Below are 15,912 nucleotides of genomic sequence, written 5' to 3' on the forward strand. Positions count from 1 at the left end.
AAAAGGCAAATAAAGTGCTAGTATGCATTGCATATTAGCACATTATGAATAACTCACCTTGAAACTAAACCCAATGGCGGCACGCTGTCACCACTGCAGAGGCTTCCATCCTCACCTGGACTTTCGAGGTTGTGGGCTGCAGTCACTTGAATGGCCGAGCTTTGATGACGTCCCTCCCACGCATACGCCCAGGTGTCAGGGCTGCGGCACAGAGCTCTGAATGAACAGCATGGGTATGCCACTCCTTCAGAGCGCATGCACCGGTGACATCACCTAGAATATCTCTTACATGGTGCAGGTTTAGGAGATAATCATTTAACCTACAAGTAAGCTTACTGTAGGTTAAAATGAAAATTCAGTGTTTACTACCACTTTAATTAGTTCCACTTTTGTAAGATACAAACTGGTATCTTATTCTGAATTTGGTGCAACGTAAAAATGGCGCACTTTAGAACCACTGGAATTTGTCGCAGGAGTCGCTGTCATAACCAAAAGTGTTGCAGATGCTTTGTGAATTTGGTGCAATGCATTTACAAGAGGGATTAACGCCAGAAAAGTGGCGCAGCAGCTTTACTGAATTCCCCCCTCGGACTATAAAATCTACTTTAGATCTACCAGCAAGTACGTAGCAATTTAAAACTGCTTGTTGGTGGTTATTTCATTAGCATCAGAATGGATTTCAACATCCAAATCTTACAAAGGAAGCTGCAGGAAGGCCACCGGAAGCAGAAATTTATTCACCCATGCAGCCTGAGCCTAAGTATAATAAATATTGCAGAATAAATATATATTGTATCAAAATTAGGTATATTGTATGCGTGATGTCGTCCCCCCCGCTCCTGTTTGAGCCATATTCAAAAAGTGATCTTACATGGCTGCCTTGTTACAAATGACAGCTACACTTTAACTATAATCACAAAAGGCCATAGCTGTACTAGAAATGAGAAAGGAAAAAAAAAAAAAGAAAAGCAGGCTCAAGTAGATAAATAAAATAACATGGTCATTTGAAATATATTTTTAAAATATTTCTACATGATGCAAAAAAAAAAAAAAAATTCTGTGTCAGCTTATATTTTAAAACGAACTAAACCCTTATACCGCGTACACACGATTGGAATTTCGGCCCGCAAAAGACTGATGAGAGTTTCTCGTCGGAAAATGCGACCGTGTGTTTGCTCCATCGGTCTTTTGCTGGCCGAATTCCAGCCAGCAAAAGATTGAGAGCATGCTCTTAATTTTTCGGTCGCGAAAAGTTCCTATCCGAAAATGCGATCGTCTGTGGCAATTCCGACGCGCAAAATCCCTACGCATGCTTGGAAACAATTCGACGCATGCTCGGAAGCATTGAACTTCATTTTCTCGGCTCGTCTTAGTGTTGTACGTCACCGCGTTCCTAACGGTCGTAATTTCAGCGTACTTTTGCGTGACCGTGTGTATGCAAGGCAAACTTGAGTGGAATTCCGTCGGAAAAACCATCACATCTTTATCCGAGGAGAAAAACGATCGTGTGTATGCGGCATTAGATTTAACAGATTCGAAAAACCTGTTAGGGTCCTTTTCACACTGGCGGTCCGCCTGGCGCACTTCGTACTTTGCTCAGCGGGGGATCGATCCGCTAATCCCTGCTGAGCAGACAGATGACAGGTCCTTCTCCGCTCACTGTGCTCTGACGGACCTGTCAGAGCCCCACTCTCCTCTATGGGGAGATCAGATGAAAACGGACCTGCCTGGCCATTTTCATCCAATCTGCCAGACGGATGGAAAATAGGGTCTCCATCCGTCTGGATTTCACGGACAGGATCGGATGTCAGCGGACAAAAAACAGACAGGCGGACCTGATCAGAAAGCCCGTGTGAAAGGGGCCTTACGTTGCAGACATGCCGGGAATGTAACCGTCACAGTGGTTGTGCTCTCAACCAAACTGTCAAACCATCAAATGGCTGGTGTCATAACTGATGACATTGGCAGGAACCATGGAAGCTGCAGATCGAACTAAGATGGCAGCTTCCTTGGCTGAAAAGGAGAGGAGGGTTTAGTTCCACTTTAAAGTTTTTGTGGCTCCAAGACCCCTTTCACACTGGGGTGCTTTTCAGGCGTTTTTAGCGCTAACAAAAGAGCCTCTCTAACCTCCCCAGTGTGAAAGTCCGAGTGCTTTCACACTGGGGAGGTGCGCTTGCAGGACGGGAAAAAAAGTCCTGCAAGCAGCATCTTTGGGGCGGTGGAGGAGCGGTGTATACAGCGTTCCTACACCACCCCTGCCCACTGAAATGAATGGCCGCAACACGGGTGCTTTTAACCCTTTCATCTGCAGCTAGCAGGGGTTAAAAGCGCCCTGCTAGCGGCTGAAAAGCAACGCTAAAACTAGCAGCGCTTTACACCTGCCGCCCACACTGCCCCAGTGTGACAGGGCTTTTTAAGGAGACTATTTTGGCTCTGGAGATGAATCTCTGTGGGTTAGATGGTTATGGCTCACATGTAAGAAAATCAATGTTTCAGAATCTCGCAAGATTCCTTTATCATCAGGCGCGGTTGTCTGATGGAGTCCTGCAAGGCTCTGAAACACTGCTTTTCCTACTTGAGCCGGGGGCCCGTTCACATTTTGGGGCACTGCAATGAAGGTCACAGAGCGCATGAATACTAGTTACAAATATATTCTATAAAGCTGTTCACAACAGAGGGCTGCAACAGAGAGTAGTGAACTGCATTGGTGAAAAAGTCTTTTACGTTTGGGAAAAAAGGAAAATTACTTTATTGTTAAATGGAAACACACTACACTGCAGTATGCATTGTAATAAGTGCATTGAAAAGGATGCATAATAACCACACAAAACAAATCTGCACCGTGTTCCATTTTATCAGGACAGATTAAAGATGTGGTGTGCGTTTTCTAAGGCTTGGTTCACACAGATGCAGTTTGCTTTTGATCCGTTTCTGCAGGGCTTTTTGCGGTGCGCTTTGCATTTTTTGCACACAGGTTTTTGACGCATTTTGCATTTTAATGCTTTTTTTCCCTAAAAGGGAGATGTTTTTGTTGTTAGGCAGATTAAAAACCACAAACAATGCATCAAAAACCATGTTAAATGGACTGTATTGCGCTTTTGCAAAATGCACCAAAAAATGCATAGGTGTTAACCAGGCCTAACAGGATGGTGCAAATTGCCCCTAAGGCCCGGTTTCCACTAGTGCTACTTTTCATGTAACTTGAGACTGCAAAGTCGCATGACAAGTCGTACCGTTCATATCTGTGCGACTTCAAAGTAGTCCCTGCACTACTTTGGTCCCACTTTGATGCAACTTGAGGTGCTTAGACCTCAAGAATACACAGGCATTGCTTCAAGTCGAGGCAAAAAAAAAATCATGGTAAAATCTCGGCAAAATCGCGCGACTTTGGGGTTGCAATAGTTGAAACCGAGCCTTAAAGTTGCTCCTTGAGAGCTACAGGATGTGCTGATGAATATGTTTTTGATAGTTCTAAAGAGACTGAGGAGCAGAAGATTGCTGATACAGGCCTCATTGACCTCAGGTGCCCACTGTGCAGTAAAAAACACAAATATCTCGGCTGCAGATGATTACACTAAACATGTTAACTTGATGGACTTGTGTCTTTTTTTTCAGCCTCACCTACTATGTAACTATGTTAAAGAAACACCGGGGCTGCCATTGCTGAGCTCCTCCTGAAAATGTGAAATGCCTGCTGACACTCACTGACTTCCATATATTCTGAGTCATTGACCTGGATCAGATATGCCGACAATCATGGAAAGCTAGAGAAAAGTCCTTGTCTAGCTCACTGCCTCAAAGGTTTTGAAACAAAAGGTCAGCATGACAAATAAGCAACCAACTATTTTAGAAAGAGGCTTCAGCAATGGCAGCCATGTTGCTCTGATGAGAGCGATCTTTATTGTATATTCACACACACACACACACACACGTGCAGGCATTCTATTGACCCCAATGTACATATACACTATAAACAATGCCTCTGCCGTCAGCACACCACAACACATTGCATTCACCTCAATGTGGCTTGTGCTAGGGTGACAGACCACATGTCCCGGATTGCCCGGGACAGTCCCGCATTTTGCAGGTCTGTCCTGGGTCTCGTTGTGATGTGCTGTATTGTCCAGAAATAATGCAGGTGCTTTTTTTTTTGTGTGAATGTTAAAGAGACCCTGTCTGACCCCTAAGGCACGGTTCACACCTATGCATTTTTTTCTTTGTGCGTATTCAGTTTTGCAGAAACTCATTACAGCCCATTTAACATGGTTTCCTATGGGTCACATTCACATCTGTGCATTTTATGGAAAAGGCCAGGGACCAGCAGGTTGTGTTTTTGATTCAATAGACTTCAATCGATCAAAAACGTGTATTGAAAAGCCCAAAATGCACCTGGTATATGCAAACAGCATAGGTGTGAACCAGGTCTAAACAGATAAAAACAGCACTTTCCTGCATTAGTAGATGTAACAAACCTCTCCAGCAGCCCGCATCTCATATTGTTTCTCCATTTTAATGCTGTGGTCTCAGTCAGACTCACCAGTCTCTCCAGGAGTATCATATGCTGGTGTTCCTATGGTTCTGTCATCTGACCCCTACATTGCTACAGGATTCAGTGATGCAGGGGTTGGGGGGGGGGGGGGGGGGGGCACGCCGCATTACAGGAAAAACAGGCATTTGACACTCCAGGAAATGTCAAATAATGAAAAGACTGACAGAGGCTGCAGCACTGGTACAGAGGGAAGGTATGAGACATGAACAGCCAAAGATATGAGGTAAGGCTACAATCACACGGCCACATAGGGGTGGCTGAGAACCTAGGGATTCTCGCCGGTGGTACTAAACGCTGCCTGTGCACACAGAGTGACGGCTGTCAGATTTGTACCCTGTACAAGTCAATGGCCAGCGCCACTACTGTTCACAAGTAACCACATGCAAATAAAGCCTCCGATCGACCCTGGACACAGTTGTGTGCATCCAAGGTTGGCCTTTCTGCGGAGTTCTGGCTGCAGCTAACTGGCCAGTGTATATGTGGCCAAAACACAGATTTCACTGTGTCCGGAGACAACGTTTAGCTACCTCTGGCCATCTATGCAAATGTAGTAGAGATGCACCAAAATTTTGGTGGCCGAAACATATCGGCTGAAAAATGATGTTTTCTGCATTTTGCCGATAGAGTAAAAGATGCCGATAATGGCTTAAAAAATGCATGCGATTTTGCTGCGATTTTACCACAATTTTACTGTGCTTATGGAGTGTTTTTCGTCATGTGACTCAAAAACTGCATCAAAAACGCAACACGGGTGCGTTATTGATGCGTTTTCAATGCATTTCAACTGGGAAGTGCGTTTTTGGTGCCTTTTTTTTTTTTTAACTGACCAGAAATGTAGCAAGCAAGATTTTTAACAACACAACGGGAACGCAACGGACCAGTTTGAAGACATACATAGACTTTAAAGGGATGCATTTTTCTTGAGCTTTTCATGTTCATTTAAAATTCATGATATTAATTAAAAAGTTGAATATGATATATATTTTTTATAAATAATTGTATTTTTTTTTTTTTTTTTTATTTTCGGTTTTTGCCAAGTGCATCTTGAAGTTTCTGTTTCGGTACACCTCCAAAATTTAGCCTTATTTATCTTCTCATTGGGTGCACCTTCTTTTAGGATTTTGTGCTACATTGACACAGTCACCTCCATTCACACTTGTACGACTCCACTTTGGATGGCTGCGACTTAGATGTGACTTGTTGTCCCACTGCAAAGTCAGACCCACTGTTGCATGTAAAATATTCAGGTACATCTTTCATGCAACTTTTGGAGGGTTAACATGGAAGTCTAATGCCGCATACACACGACCGGACTTTACGGCATACTTTGCCCGGCGGACTTTTCGACGGACTTTCCGAATGAACGGACTTGCCTACACACGATCAACCAAAGTCCGACGGATTCATACGTGATGACGTACGACCGGACTAAAACAAGGAAGTCCATAGCCAGTAGCCAATACCTGCCCTAGCGTGGGTTTTTGTCCGTCGGACTAGCATACAGACGAGCGGACTTTTCAACCGGACTCGAGTCCGTCGGATAGATTTGAAACATGTTTCAAATCTAAGTCCGACAATCTTTTGAGAAAACAAAGTCCCCTGGAGCCCACACACGATCGAATTGTCCAACGAAATCCGCTACGCCGGACCAAGTATGCCGTAAAGTCCGATTGTGTGTACGCGGCATTAGGCCCTCAAGTTGCATGAAAGTTGGACAAAAGTAATGCATAAACTACCTTAAGCTGGAAGTTCAGCCTAAAACTAAAATCTAAGACTAACTTATCTAGCCCTATAAAGCAAAAATTGCTATACATACATTTTCTGAAGCCGATCTGGTCTGGTCCCACACTGAGCTATCATCAGCGGCTTCCCCGTGTAGGAGGGTCTAGAAGCTGCAGCCCATAATGGGAGCACCATAGTAACTCTATGGGTGACGTCACTTCCCAGCTGTTGTCGGTTGTCTCCTGCACAGAGCTTTAGTCGCTGGAGATTGGACCAGATCGGCTTCAGAAAGGTATGTATAGCGATTTTTGCTTTACAGGGCTAGATAGGTTAGTCTTAGATTGTGGCTGCCTGTAGATTTAGAGATAAACTTTAGGCTGAACTTCCACTTTAAGGCTCCAGTCAAATTGTACGACACCGTGCGACTTTGGAGTGCAACTTTAATACGACTTTGGCTTTGACCAGCGATAATGGACAAATGTTGCACAACGGTTGCATTGTAGAACATTCAGGTACGACTTTCATACAACTTTTGAGGGTTAACATTGAAGTCTATGGCCCTCAAGTTTCATAAAAAGTCGGACCAAAGTAGTGCATGAACTACTTTGAAGTTACCATTGGAAAATATGGGGCACGATGTCTCATGTGACTTTGGTGTCCAAAGTTGCATAACGAGTTGCACAAGTATGAATGGAGCCTTAGTTTCACATATATGAATGGCTATCATTGGGAAAAACATGAAGTACGACTTGCCATGCAACTTTGATGTCCATAGGTGCATGACAAGTCGCAAAAGTGTGAACATCAGACTTAAAGTGAGCTTTAAATATAATGACTCCACACAACACAAAGTTATACAAATTCCCAGTGAGGAAAATAGAAATTCATTTTGTATTGATTTGAGTCTTTTAAACAATGACAGAGAAAAATCCTCTGTATCACTTGCATGAATTCATGATGGGTCAGGAAACATTGTAACCAAAGAGAACAAAGTTTGCCCCATAGAATACAAAGAGGACAGCTGGAATCTGGTTGTAAAAAAGGTATCAGTTAGTATCCAAGAATCTCAGATAGACAGACTGACAGAAGACCTTTTGCTTTGGGCCACTGTATTGATGTCAGGTAAATTAAAGGAATACAGGAGAAAATACTCATACAATCAATGTAAAGCTGCTCCACAGCCCGCCGCTGTGTTCTTCTTCAGCCCACTAGTGCCTCCAGGGGCCAAATCTTTGCATCGCAGTTTATTGAGAGCTGCACACTACTTCCATGAGGTTACAGACAATCTTATTTTTCCAGTAAAGGCACAAACATTCCATCCAGCTGCCCTAATGTGTTTCGTCCTGTCTTCTGGGGCTTAATCATAGAGCAATTATGTTTAAGTGGTGGTGAAACACAATAGCTGTTGATTGTGCATGTGCTGGAAAAATAAAGTTATTTTTCACCTCATGGAAGTGGTGTGCAGCTGTTTTGGAAACTAGGAGCAGTACGGGGCTACTCTTGCTGACCAGCTATTCTGAAAATGAAAGTTGCCTGGCTGTCAATCTGACCCAGTGACTTCCATACCTTTATAGTCACTGACCTGGACCAAGTAAACAGACTAGGAGCTTTGACTTTAAGCTGCATGCTTTTTATAGGCGATCAACTCGAAGGATTAAAGTAAACCTGCCGACCAACTTCTGAAAATAGCAGTGAGCTAGAACAAGTACAGATAAGTCAGAGGAGAGTCAGACCTCATTCTCTACAACCTTGTTCCGGGTCAGCGACTCGATGTTCTGAAACAAGATTGACATTCACAGCCAGGCAACTATCATTTGCAGAATAAGTCTGAAATGGCAGCCTTCATGTTAAAGATTTCCTTTAAAACAAGAGAGCCAGGTGACTAGAATTTTAAGAAGAGGGTCAGCAATGGAAGCCTATAGATTTATTTCTGTGTCCCCTATTAAAAAAAAATTCCATAGGTCTCTGGTCAAATTTGTGATTTTCCCTATCCTCCAAAAAATGCTCCTCAAAAAGCATGTCAGAAGCAAAATACAAATGCCTATGTATACTAACTTAATTTGGTCAAGTCTCATATTATTCATGTCGCTCCATGTGCTTCTAGATCAGCCATTCTCAACCAGAATTCTGTGGAATGCTAGGGTTCCTTCTGAGGTTGCTGGGGGTTTCTTGAGCTGTGGCTCCCATCTGACGGTGCTAGTTCCAGGTCCAGTGCCAAATAAACACCAATGATCTTTTTAGCTTCCTGCAAGGGGGCATTCTTCCCACTGACCACCAATGAAAGGAGACATTCTTCCCACTGACCACCAATGAAAGGAGACATTCTTCCCACTGTCCACCAATGAAAGGAGACAGTTCTTCCTACTGACCACCAATGAAAGGAGACATTCTTCCCACTGACCACCAATGAAAGGAGACATTCTTCAGACTGATCACCAATGAAAGGAGACATTCTTCCCACTGACCACCAATGAAAGGAGACATTCTTCAGACTGATCACCAATGAAAGGAGATATTCTTCAGACTGATCACCAATGAAAGGAGACATTCTTCAGACTGACCACCAATGTAAGGAGCATTCTTTCTATTGGCCAAAAATGTGAGGAGCATTCTTCAGGCTGACCATTGATGAAAGTAGCATTCTTCCCAATGAGCACCAATGAAAAAAGCATTCTCCCCATTGACCACCAATGAATTGGTTTTAGTAAGGGTTCCTCCAAGACCTGAAAATTATTTAAGGGGTTCCTCTTGGGTAAAAGGTTGAGAAAGGCTGTTCTAGAGTCACGTGATCCAGTGACAATATTGTCACAGGAGGTATAAAAGAAGGTAACAGGTAAGGTTCTGGTCATGTCACAGGGCAGGATGTCACCTGGGAGCGGAGTCACAGTTTTGCTGTGAAGTTAAAAAAAAACAAAAAAAAACAAAAAAAAAAACCCCAAAACAAACACAGTTCAGTGTATGGTCGTTTGGCCATTTTGTCCCATGTGATCAGCAGTAATCAGGTGACAAGTAATGTGGTATGATCCATGCTCTGTCCTGCTTGTATGAAATTCACAAGCATAGCCCAGCTCCCGATAGTGTACCAGGGCAGGCCACCCTTAGCCCCAGTTATAGAAGTAAATCTTCTGCCAGACAGGTAGGTAATCCATGAGGGGACCTGGGGAGAAGCAAACAAAGGGTTATAGAGCTGAAAGAATATGAATATGGGTTAAAAAATTTTTTACGTTTTTATTACTTACGTGCCACCAACCCGAGTCCTGGGACATAATCTCCTAGAAGGCGCAGGAGGAGGAGCAATCGAATTCTGCCCAAGAATCAAAAATATGTCAAAATAAACAAATCATGGAACATCAAATAAAATCCAAACCACAACTAAATAACTTCAGGTTTGCTAAAGCACTGTGTGCCAAACAATTGCCACTTTTTAACGTCTTGCTCGCCACATAACACATATATCCAGTAACAAAGAAGGTTGGGTTTAATGCCCACACACCGCACCTACGCCACCATGGACGGCTGAGGCTTCTGTGGTGAGAGCATACTTAATGTGTTCTCCCAGCACAGCGACTAGACTGTCATAGACAGCTCAGAGTCAATGATCGGGAGCCAATGGGATAGGGCCCCCAATCATGTGACCACTGTGACAGCCAATCACAATGCCCTAAGACTAAAGCATGGAGCTTCACTCAAGCCAAAGAGGAAATCCTTCTCTTCTGATCTTAGGATACGAGGTGCCGGTGTCCTTCTATATTCATGCAAGAAATCACCTGCAATAAAACGCTGATCTCCCAGCCAGCCCATTGGATATAAAGATGAGGAATGACCTCAGCCTACGTTTTTCTGCCAACGCGTTTCACCCCACCCACTGGGGCTTAGCCATAGAGGTTGCTCCTCATCTTTATTGCACATGGGCTTGCTGGGAGAGCGGCGTCCGATTTCACTCTATTACAGCCAATCACAGGGGTCGTGTGTTTGAGCAGTCCTTTTCACCACTGGAAATAAAGACCCAGTAAAGGGATGCCCATGCTGGGTGGGAAAGGGTTAAAATAAAATACTAAATTGCTAGCTTCTTTTTCACATCTTAGTGGTGCTGACCTCCATCAGCCTCATTCGGCCAAGTCCTGCCTACATTTACTATACGTGTTCATGTAGTAGCTCTTTATTATTGCTCCGGTTCGGTTGCCCTTTGGGGACAATGGTGGATCATGCCTGCGCATTGTGTGTCAGCGCTACTGCTTGGGACAAGGTGACATTCATAGGTGTGCGCAGCCTATTGCATTAGGGTGTGCACTCCAAAGCTCAAAACACACATTCCTTTCTCTGCAGCCTCAGCTGCACTGGACAGTTAATGAATGGGAAGTGCTCTGTGCTGAGCGGCTTCCTGTTCAGTCACAAACTGAAGCATAGTAAACAGTTCACTATGCTTCAGTTATGAATAAACACAGTGAGTGAGTGTGTTCATTTAGAAAAGGAAGAGGCTGGTAAATTACATATTTAAATAGCCCTTTCCCCGCTCTCCATTCTGAAACATCCCCTGCAGCAGCCAGGGGGAGAAGAGAGGAAGGAAGCCAGCATCACTGTGGGGAAGGGGGCACAACACGGGGAAACCCAGGCAGTAGGGGGAAAATCGGCAACAAACAGAGTGATAAGGGTGTCCCCAGGCACATCCCTGTCTGTGCATGCCTATGGTGACAATGCAAGGGCACAGGCAGTTGTTACCCTATAATAGGAAGTGTCTGAACAAGGACCCTCATGGTGACAGGATCACTGTGTATTATTTTAATAAAACCTAAAGATTAAAAAAGAAAGAAAGAAGGAGATTTAAAACAATTTTTGTATTTATATGAATATTGTTACAGCTTTTGTGAGATTTTAGCCATTGGGTTTAGAGCTCCTAAAATATTATCATTATTTTACATGGAACACTGCCCTCTACTGACAAGGATGTGTAGAAGCACATGCCTCCAGGTAACGCACAGATAATACAATGCTGGAGGCTTCAACTTAAAAAAAAAAAAAAAAAAAAAAAGGACGATTCATGGATTTAAATAAAATCTTATCATTCATACACAATATGAACGCAGATACAATACACGGTTGATATGGACTTAAAGGTAACAAAAAAAAGGTATGTTAACTAGAGTGGATAAATAGAGAGACATAGAAGGGCTGAAATAATGACCTTTCCTGGGGGAAATGCTGTTGTTCCATGTTCCCTTTTGTGCAGCTAACATCAATAAATACCTTGACATTCAGATCAGGGTTCCCATCCCCCTGCAGAAGATAGATCAGGGTTCCCATCCCCCAGCAGAAGATAGATCAGGGTTCCCATCCCCCAGCAGAAGATAGATCAGGGTTCCCATCCCCCAGCAGAAGATAGATCAGGGTTCCCATCCCCCTGCAGAAGATAGATCAGGGTTTCCATCCCCCTGCAGAAGATAGATCAGGGTTCCAATCCCCCTGCAGAAGATAGATCAGGGTTCCCATCCCCCAGCAGAAGATAGATCAGGGTTCCCATCCCCCAGCAGAAGATAGATCAGGGTTCCCATCCCCCTGCAGAAGATAGATCAGGGTTCCCATCCCCCTGCAGAAGATAGATCAGGGTTCCCATCCCCCTGCAGAAGATAGATCAGGGTTCCCATCCCCCTGCAGAAGATAGATCAGGGTTCCCATCCCCCTGCAGAAGATAGATCAGGGTTCCCATCCCCCTGCAGAAGATAGATCAGGGTTCCCATCCCCCAGCAGAAGATAGATCAGGGTTCCCATCCCCCTGCAGAAGATAGATCAGGGTTCCCATCCCCCAGCAGAAGATAGATCAGGGTTCCCATCCCCCTGCAGAAGATAGATCAGGGTTCCCATCCCCCTGCAGAAGATAGATCAGGGTTCCCATCCCCCAGCAGAAGATAGATCAGGGTTCCCATCCCCCAGCAGAAGATAGATCAGGGTTCCCATCCCCCTGCAGAAGATAGATCAGGGTTCCCATCCCCCTGCAGAAGATAGATCAGGGTTCCCATCCCCCTGCAGAAGATAGATCAGGGTTCCCATCCCCCTGCAGAAGATAGATCAGGGTTCCCATCCCCCAGCAGAAGATAGATCAGGGTTCCCATCACCTGCAGAAGATGATCAGGGTTCCCATTCCCTGCAGAAAATATCATGTGATCATATACCTAGGCTGATTGGTTATTGCAGCAGTACAGAAGGGAACATGGAGCAGCATTTTCTCCAGAAGAGGTATTTCACCCGTTACATGAGTATATGTCCACGTTAATATGGTTTGCAATGCCTCTGTTCAGGATGTTCTGGGGATATCCAAAGCAATTTTATCCCAGCAATATAAAGTAGAATATGAAAAATCCAACCACAGAAGATCATTAAAGCCCAACTTCCCCCAGCCTGAGACTGGCAGTGAAAGGAGAAGGAGCAGGCTGATGAGCTCATCTCTCTGCCCTCTCCTCCTATTAGAATATCCCTTGTCAGCACATAAATGGATTAGATACCTGAGCTATTCCTCCTTTTCCCAGTCTGAGCTCTGCTGTACAAAAGACTGCAAGCGGCTGATACAGAGTCGAATTCCAGTACTTACACTGCTTTCATGTAAAAACACAAAATCATATATTAACCTCTTCCCACCCGTCCTGGCGTCCCTTTGAAAAGTCCTGAATGCCCAGGGAGGCAGGAAAGATCGGTGATCATGTGACCACAGTGATTGGCTGTCACAATGGTCTCATGATCGGGCGCCGGTCCTAGTGGCTACTGAACGTTAGTCGGGACGGAGAGCTGTCTGACTGCTTGGTCTCTGTGCTGGGAGTGCATTGTCAGCATAGAAATATCAGCCTCCCAGTGACACATACCTTATGTTCAGCAGGTTGGCATTAAAGCCCACCCTTTTGTCACCGCACATATATGGCAACAGATTAATTGCGCCTTTTATATCTGCACGGAGTTTGGCCTTAAGTTGAAAAATACACCTCTGCCCCCATCTTAAAAAAAAAAACAAAAAACAAAAACACATCCTATGCATTATAAAGAAGATTGAATGTGGAAGTTTATGGCTTTCCATACATTACTGTATAGCTGTGATGGGAACTCACTCTGTGTATCTGTTGTAAAATGGCGACCGCACCAAGTAATAGAGAAGGAGGAGGGTCCTGCGTCTCAGCTCTGCGTGTTCCCTGCGACTCAGCTCAGGGATATCACGTAATATTGACAAGCTGTGAAATTAGAAACATGAAACCGTTAGACAAAATGTAATCATCCTCTGTACATAACTGAAGGCAAAGAGCTGAGAGGTGATAGCAACCAGGCGTCGGGCAATTCTATTTCTTTTCTGGCATAAAATTGATATCTGATTCGCTACTATTATTTCCTACGCATATACACAATTTAATATTATATTGAAGTTGATTTACTAAAACTGGAGAGTGCAAAATCTGGTGCAGCTCTGCACAGAAACCAATCAGCCCCTCAAAAAAAAAAAAAAAAAAAAAAAAAAAGAGAGGGGGAAGAATTGTTAATGATAAGGGTGTATTTATTTGGATAATATATGAATACTATAGATATGAAGTATGATTTAATGGATATGTTGGAAAATGAATAAAAATGTAATAAAAGAAACCAATCCGCCTCCAGGTTTTATTGTCAAAGTTTAACCACTTGTCTACTGGGCACTTTTACCCTTTTCCTGCCCAGGCCAGCTTTCAGCGCTGTCACATTTTGAATGACAATTGCACATGCAGCACTGTACCCAAATTAATTATTGTTCACTTAAATAGAGCTTTCTTTCTTTTGGTAGTATTTAATCACCACTGGGTTTTTTATTTTTTGCTAAAACAAATGAAAAAAAAAAAAAAAAAAAAGGGAAAAGAAACTGATGAGGTGGCACTGATTGGCAGCACTGGTGGGCACTGTTGGGACCGGTGCCATGTTGAACTTCCAGTGACCAGTATGAGAGAGTGAGAGCAATAACACCAAATTGAACACACCTGCTCCCCATTCACACCTGAGACCTTGTAACACTAACAAGTCGCATGACACCGGGGAGGGAAAATGGCTAATTGGGCCCAATTTGGTCATTTTCACTTTTGTTGCCAGCGGTTTAGACATTAATGGCTGTGTGGTGAGTTATTTTGAGGGGACAGCAAATTTACACTGTTATACAAGCTGTACACTCACTACTTTACATTGTAGCAAAGTGTCATTTCTTCAATGTTGTCACATGAAAAGATAATAAAATATGTACAAAAATGTGAGGGGTGTACTCACTTTTGTGAGATCCTGTACTATAACGATAAATTTGTTCCTTTGTTCCTTTCCTTATAGAGTTCCATTTGGGTTTCCCTGATCTGTTGTGAGTGGCAGCACAGCTAATATGGAGGTTGAACCAGTGGAGATACGACAACATCCAGCACATTTCTCTCAAGTGCAGGCAATTTGGTTCTCTGTCTAGTCTACTAAGCTAAGCATCGTAGAAGTTATACCCTCGGTTGCTTTCAGTTGGCGCTACCACTTGTCAATCGCGACCCATGCAAGTGAATGGGGCCACACAACTGCGTATAATGCATATGGGTTGAGGCATGGTAGCACAGGGTCCAAGGGGTTAAAGCAGGCAGTGAGGATTATCCGAACGCAGATCTTGCTTTCCAGAGAGCACTGTACATGTGAATAAGCCCTCCTGTTACATAGTTTAAGTAAATCTAAGGTTGTTTGGTCAGATTGTAATGTGTATGATGACCCAAAGATGGGCCTTCCCTTAGCTTTGGAGAGATTTCTTCCTATTTGTGGCAGTGTCTCCAGGGTAAGAATTGAAGGGAAACCTACCCAATGGGGCACAGAAAGCAAAAAGACAATTCTTAATTCTATCAAAAAATAGAAAAAAAAAAGGTTTGGGCCTCATTTACACAGGATTTTTTTTATCACAGATCTGGAAGGAATCCAGTGAATTTCTGCTGATGGATTTACAAGTGTATGCAAAGAATTCTTCTCAGCCTGTAAAAAGCAATGACAGACAGACAGACAGACAGCGGTCTGTGGGTGTTCAGAAGCAGTTACACATGAACTGATTACCCGCAGTTAGGGACAGATATACAGTGCCTTGAAAAAAAAAAAATAAAATATTCACACCCCTTAAAATTTTCCACATTTTGTCATTTTACAACCAAAAACGTAAATGTATTTTATTGGGATTTTATGTGATAGACCAACACAAAGTGGCACATAATTGTGAAGTGGAAGGAAAATGATAAATGGTTTTCAAAATATTTTACTAATAAAACGTGAAAAAAGTGTGGGGTGCATTTGTATTCAGCCCCCCTGAGTCAATTCTTTGTAGAACCACTTCTTACTGCAATTAGAGCTGCAAGTTTTTGGGGATATCTCCACCAGCTTTGCACATCTAGAGAGGGACATTTTTGCCCATTCTTCTTTGGCAAATAGCTCAAGCTCTGTCAGATTGGATGGAGAGTGTCTGTGAACAGCAATATTCAAGTCTTGCCACAGATTCTCAATTGGATTTAGGTCTGGACTTTGACTGGGCCATTCTAACACATGAATATGCTTTGATCTAAACCATTCCATTGTAGCTTTGGCTGTATGTTTAGGGTTGTTGAGACTGGGATTGAGGTTCACCTTCCAGCAGTACAAGT

General features: G+C 43.5%; 1 protein-coding gene across 2 annotated transcripts in view; it reads right to left on the reverse strand.

The window, feature by feature from the left end:
* Positions 1-7,139: 7,139 nt before the first annotated feature.
* PEX16 (peroxisomal biogenesis factor 16) overlaps positions 7,140-15,912 on the reverse strand; it is a 49,038-nt gene continuing 40,265 nt past the window's right edge. For both annotated transcript variants that reach the window (XM_073604265.1, XM_073604264.1), the window contains 3 exons: positions 13,363-13,482; positions 9,511-9,575; positions 7,140-9,428 (listed from right to left, as the gene is read on the reverse strand). In XM_073604265.1, the coding sequence (XP_073460366.1) occupies positions 9,370-9,428; positions 9,511-9,575; positions 13,363-13,482 (244 nt within the window). In that variant the 3' untranslated portion in view covers positions 7,140-9,369. The remainder of the gene's footprint in view (positions 9,429-9,510; positions 9,576-13,362; positions 13,483-15,912) is intronic.

Source organism: Aquarana catesbeiana, linkage group LG11 (assembly GCF_042186555.1).
Source record: "Aquarana catesbeiana isolate 2022-GZ linkage group LG11, ASM4218655v1, whole genome shotgun sequence".
NCBI classification, from domain to species: domain Eukaryota; kingdom Metazoa; phylum Chordata; class Amphibia; order Anura; family Ranidae; genus Aquarana; species Aquarana catesbeiana.